General features: G+C 44.5%; 1 protein-coding gene across 1 annotated transcript; it reads left to right on the top strand.

The window, feature by feature from the left end:
* The first annotated feature begins 1,892 nt into the window (after positions 1–1,892).
* Positions 1,893–4,309, top strand: LOC138189451 (uncharacterized). The gene is made up of 2 exons (XM_069131499.1): positions 1,893–2,408; positions 2,479–4,309. Exon 2 carries the CDS (start codon positions 2,873–2,875, stop codon positions 4,307–4,309), a length of 1,437 nt encoding a protein of 478 aa, XP_068987600.1. The 5' UTR covers positions 1,893–2,408; positions 2,479–2,872.
* Positions 4,310–6,409: the final 2,100 nt, after the last annotated feature.

A 6,409-nucleotide genomic window follows, 5' to 3' on the forward strand; every position in this document is an offset into this window, starting at 1 on the left:
GAACACGCCTTGGTAAAACTATTCGGCAAAACCCTAGAATTCTTTATAGTAGAAGACAACTTTCCAATTATAGAAGACGGCATACTCGGTTTACCAGCTCTATCTAAATTCAAATTTGAACTTTCAAATCAACAATTGAAACTTGACAATAATATTCTTTTATTGCAACAGGAAAACGACGTACCTCCAAAACAAGCAGTGTCAAAAACAGTCTACCTGGAAGGAAAACCGACAACGATATGCTTTATCAATGGTGGTGAGTGCCCAGCCAAAGTGACCAATTTTATCGAAAATTCAAACACGTACGATCAAGTCTCCACATTTAAAGATTTAGTTAGACTTTCGCATATAGAAAAAACTCTCCGCGAACCAATCGAAAAGATATTGCTGTTTTACCTTGACGTATTCAATCTAGAGACCGACTTGTTACCATGCACTAACCTTGCTAAGCACACAATAACGTTAAAAGAAAATAAAATCATTAACACGAAATCTTACCGACCGCCTGAATGCCACAAAGAAGAAATCAAACGACAAATGGACGAAATGCTACAAAAGAACATCATAGAACCATCTGATTCTCCTTACAATTCACCAGTCTGGGTAGTACCAAAAAAGGCAGACGCCTCAGGGAAACAGAAATGGCGAATTGTAATAGACTTCAGAAAAATAAACGAGCTAACTGACCAAGACGCATATCCATTACCTGACATAGACGACATACTATCCCAATTAGGCAACGCAAAATTCTTCTCAGCCCTCGATTTATCCTCCGGATTCCACCAAATCCCAATGGATACAGACTCTAAGAAATACACAGCATTCTCCACACCACAAGGACACTATCATTACAATAGAATGCCATTCGGTTTAAAGAATGCACCAGCAACATTTCAACGCATGATGGATACCGCGCTAAGAGGACTCATAAATAAACATTGCTTCGTATATTTAGACGACATTATAATATTCGGACAATCGATTGAAGAGCACAATAGCAACCTCGCGATAGTATTGCAACGCTTACGCGAACTCGGACTCAAAATACAGCCGGACAAATGCGAATTTCTCAAACCAGAGTTAGAATATCTCGGACATATAGTAACCGCCGAAGGCGTAAAACCAAATCCCAAAAAATTAGAAGCCGTTAGCAATTTCAAACAGCCACGTAATCCCACAGACATCAAATCTTTCCTAGGACTAGCAGGTTATTACCGTAAGTTCATCAGAAATTTTTCCAAAATCGCGAAACCATTGACCGAACTTACAAAAAAGGAGACACCATTTCATTGGACAGATAAAACCCAGGAAGCATTCCAGACATTAAAAGACAAACTCTGTTCATCACCCGTACTAAAATTCCCAGACTTTGCAAAACAATTCACGTTAACGACTGACGCCAGTAACGAAGGTATAGGTGCGATCTTATCACAGGACGGACATCCATGTTGTTATATCTCGCGAACTCTAAACCCACCGGAACGAAATTATTCCACTACAGAAAAAGAACTTTTAGCAATAGTATGGGCCGTAAAACGCCTCCGACAATATCTGTTAGGGCGGAAATTCCTCATCCGAACCGATCACCAAGCGCTAAAATGGCTACAGAACTGCAAAGACCCCTCATCACGCTTGATGAGATGGCGATTAAAATTAGAAGAATATGAATACGACATAGAATATACGAAAGGAAAAGATAATACTGCAGCCGACGCATTATCTAGAATACATGTTCTGACCAGACAACGCGAAAATTTGAACATAGAACTCGATAAAAAGTATCACGATTGGGAAAAATCTACCGACGCGTTACCCAAAGTTCTCAAAATGACTCCGAACCATAAATCTTTCTATCAATTATCCAAAACAGAGTTAGGAAATTACGACAGAATTTTATATCTAGTTTGATGCAACAGTACGAAGACGCGTTCAAAATCAAACATATCAAAACGACATCCTTCCACCCACAAAGTAACGGATCCTTAGAACGAACACACGCAGTAGTAACGGACATGTTAAAATCGATACAGCGAAATTCGGATGAAGAATGGGACGATCAACTTAACTTTGTATGCCTTGCATATAACACAATGATACACGACTCCACTGGTTACACGCCATTCGAACTTACATTCGGACACCAAGCCAATCTTCCCTCCACAATATCCAAGAATCCTCAACGCACATACGCAGACGAAGTCACGTTCCGCAAAAAAGAATGGGACTCTAGACTCCGACACGCCCGCGAAACATTGATCAAAAGCAAACAGCGATATCAGCGCGATCAAAAACGTAAAATTATAAAACCCCAATCAGTTTTCAAAGAAGGAGACTCCGTTTTAATACATAACGATCATAAAAGGCATAAACTTGATGTGGAATGGTTAGGACCATACACGATTGATAAAGTATGTACACCATACTATCTGATTCAAGACAAAAAGATACACGGTAATCGCTTAAAACCTTATTTTCCAGGTCGACGCTCCTCTTTGCCGGAATAGTATCCGCGCAAATAAATATTACACCATTAGAAGGAAACTCTGTATTTGTAGAAAACATAGGAAAAGGATATTTGTACAGCGATACTGCCAATATCATAGTAGGATTAGACACTAGCGACATATACGAGCAGATAAACACAATAGAATCATATACGTTTACAATAGACTCGCGTACAATCAGCAAAGAATACGCTGAAGGGTTAGACGGATTACAAAATCGTATCAATAACCTAAAACAACTCGCAAAACACTTGAAAGCGTTAACACATACCCGAAACACACGAGGTTTACTCAACATCATAGGTTCCGTATCGAAAAGTCTGTTCGGAACTCTCGACGATGACGATCTTACGCTCATAAACGAGAATATGGACAAACTATTCGATGACAATAATAAAATCAAGACCATAATAGCTAATCAAACAGCACTTATTAGAAAAATTCTAAACTCAGAAAACCTAAACCACTTAGAAAAATCACATAACGATATATTAAAACAACAACGGCAGGCAAATATCGATAGACTTATGCTTAAGATGATCATGAAACTCGACACCGCGATGCAAACTTTACACTTCCAATTGGATGAAATACTTAACGTCATGATATTAGGGAAACAGGGAATAATCAGTCCACAAATACTCGACTCCGATGAATTTATAAAAAATTACGCCAAGGCAATAGGTAGCCAGATGTACAACACCGCGATCTCTGCCAAAACCGAACATTTTCAATTCATACTCGACATCAGTGATCTTAAACTCTTCACAATAGATAACAAAATATTTTTCAAAATCATAGTACCCTTAGTCTCTAACACAGAATGGAACATGTTACAAGTATATCCTATCCCGAGTAAGAGAAATGGAGTATTTTTGGCTCCAGCAGTCGAACATCAGATGTATTTGACCTCAGGTCTTTCATTTATAAACGCTGATATCGAGTACTTCAACAAATTTTGTAAAAATCGAGCCGGAACCACTATATGTAAACAAACACTACCAATCCATGACAGAAACTCGAGAACCGATTGTCGCAGCGAAATAATAAACTTCAAACCTCGCATTGAACATTGCCAAATAACTGTACTTAAGATTGAAGACATTAGCTTTATACCGCTCAAAACTAGCAACTGCTACATTGCGATACCGGCAAACCCAATAGAAATAGACACAATTTGCCAAACGAAACATACCTTGCAAAAACTCGACAAGCCTTCCATTATAAGAGCCAACACTTCTTGCGATATATTGTACAAAGATGAACACATGCGTATAGGCGAAACAAAAAACGAAGTCGAATATGAAATCAAAACAAAAACCCTAGCGCTCAAAACAAACGATAGTTTCACTCATCTGCTAGATAAACTCGAGCGAGCACCAAAGATAATAAATAATTTACAAGGCTATAAAACCACGATCGATAAAATAGGCGACGAGATAGAAACCCTTAATTTCGAACATAGAATCAAAAATATACAGTATTGGGGACTAACCACGCTCCAGATATTAGGGTACATAGCATTAGGCGTACTAGGTATATATGGATTAAACAAAATAGGGGTATTCAAATGCATCAGGAAATGTATACCGAACAAATTATGTATCAATTTATTTTGCTGCCGAAATGAAACCATAATCAATAGCCACAATGCGACAACACCACCGGTACCAAGCACCCTGGCCACGACACCCAACATCTATATTCCAACCAACACATACGACCTAGAGGATGAGGAGGAACCAGCCGTAATTTTCAAGCCACGTCAAGTCCGATTCCACAAAAGTCTTCTGAAGAAAACTTGAGGGACCAAGTTCGATCTAAGAAGGGGGGAATGTCACAGGTGAAATTCGAGCAGCCTTATGATAAACCAAAATTCCGAGCGCCTTATCACGTGTGACCGTCCGGTCACCATCCGTTCTCAGCCGCCTGGGTGGCATTCGGTCACTCTAGCCGTTCTCCGAAATATATGACAAGTACAAGCAAAGCCTTCTCCCACTCCGTCGAATAAAACAATATAAATGCACCCTTCATCATCATCCAGTCAGTCTGTAACAATTCTCAACTAGCCCAAGTATTAAAAGTGTATTATCGCGAATCAAAAATCTTACTGTACAAATTGAGTGAAAAAATAAAAGAAATCGATCTCCTATTCGGAAATTGACAAGTTTTTTGTTTTAACTTAATTTTTACGCTACACCAGCAGCGACGCCTTTCCCCTGTCCCTGTCCCCAGGGACCCTGATGATTATGGCGCCCGTCATCGCCTTCCTCATGTCGACGGACTCCACACCCACCTCCGAGAGCGGGACCTTCGCTCTGGCTGCCTCGAGCACGTCGGCGTACGACATCCTGGCTCCCTCGTTCAACGTCAGAGTCACCGCGGATGTTCGCGGTGCTCTAGGGAGCGTGACCGTCTTGGGTGCCTGCGGCGGTCCTCTTTTCGTTGCGGCGGCGCTCGGTTTCGGCGCGCCTGTCGTCCTTGTCTGCGGTAGCCGCTGGCGTCCGCTCGTCGCCGGCGGAGCCACGGTCAATTTCGCCAGGTCCTGGCGAAGGGCTGCGTTCTCTTGCTCCACCGCGGACAGCCTCGTGTCTACGACGTCGCTGTCGCGCGCCTGTCCGGTCCTTCTCCTGCAGGACTCGTGTTTCCAGGCGGCGGTGAGATAGCTCGCCGCGTCTTTTAGCGTCTTTATACACGTCCCCTTCAGGTTGGACGATATCGTCGCAACCCTCATGATTTCGGAGATGCGCATTGTCACCTCCGCGCTGACTTCCGCTGGCGAGCTCGTCCTTACCAGGATGTCCAGCTCCTCGGGCACGTCCGGGGTCGTAATGGCGACCCTCCTCTTCTTACCCCTGGACGTCGCAGAGGCCAGCGACGAACGCGACGAGATCGAGGCGACGGACTCCTCGTCGTCAGACCTTACTCGCGTCCGCGGCCCTACTGCCACCGATGACGTGGCATAGTCGACCAGGGGCGGAGCGAGAAAAGCGTACTCCGACCTGTCCGTGCTCCTGAGCGAGCTCCTCGTGCTCCTCCTCCTTGGAGATTCCTCCGCGATCTCCATCCCATTGTCCTCGCCAGACGCAGAAACACGTCCGGGGGCCTGGCGGTCCACCCTCGAACGGCCGTGGTCGTGAGATGACGACGCAGCGGGGCCCACTTGACTACCCACGACTGCGCCGGTACTGGGGTCTCCCTCCCCTGCACCGTAAACGTTTTTACCTAGTTTCTTGTCTGCCATATTTAGTTTGTTTGTTTGGTTGCCGGGTCGTCAACAAATCTCCATCCTGGTGCCACTCACTCTTCCGCACCCTACCCCGGTCAAGGCCGGTGCAGGGTGACGGGAGCCCCACGAGAAGGTGAGGTGAGTGGTCTTGGCAGATATGGGCCCACCAACTTCTCCGAAATTCTCCGCACCGTATCAGCGAACCGACGGGTACCAAAGGCACCGACCAGCCGCCACCCGACTATAGGAGAACATCAGATCCATCGGGGTTTCCCAGGGCGTGGTCCTACGACCTGAGAACCCATACCCGCCTCGTGCTCCCCAACCTAACCCCAACCTAACCCCAACCTAACCCCAACCTAACCCCAACCTTTTTTTTTTTTTTTTTTTTTTTTTTTTTTTTAACGTGGAGAAATCCTCATGGACACCCGCAGCTGTCAACCAGCGGCGGGTAGTGTCGGGCTCTTACCGACTAAAACTCCACGGTGGCAGAGCGCCGCGCTTGTCTCGCGCAAATGGTTGAACGTATGTAGATCGGACAAGTGTCTACGGCGGACAGCAAGACGTCACATGCGACATACGAGAAAGCGAGTCAGGAAAGAGTTTCTCGGGCCAGCAGCCACGAAAGCTACCAACCAAGAATCGAGAAGTAGAGTACGTGGTAGACGGAACCTAA

The sequence above is a fragment of the Bombus flavifrons genome, unplaced genomic scaffold (assembly GCF_040668555.2).
Source record: "Bombus flavifrons isolate JBK064 unplaced genomic scaffold, iyBomFlav1_principal scaffold0048, whole genome shotgun sequence".
NCBI classification, from domain to species: Eukaryota; Metazoa; Arthropoda; class Insecta; order Hymenoptera; family Apidae; genus Bombus; species Bombus flavifrons.

Excerpts from the sequence above, each read along its gene's own strand:
- LOC138189451 (XM_069131499.1), top strand. The coding sequence starts at position 2,873 with ATGGACAAACTATTCGATGACAATAATAAAATCAAGACCATAATAGCT.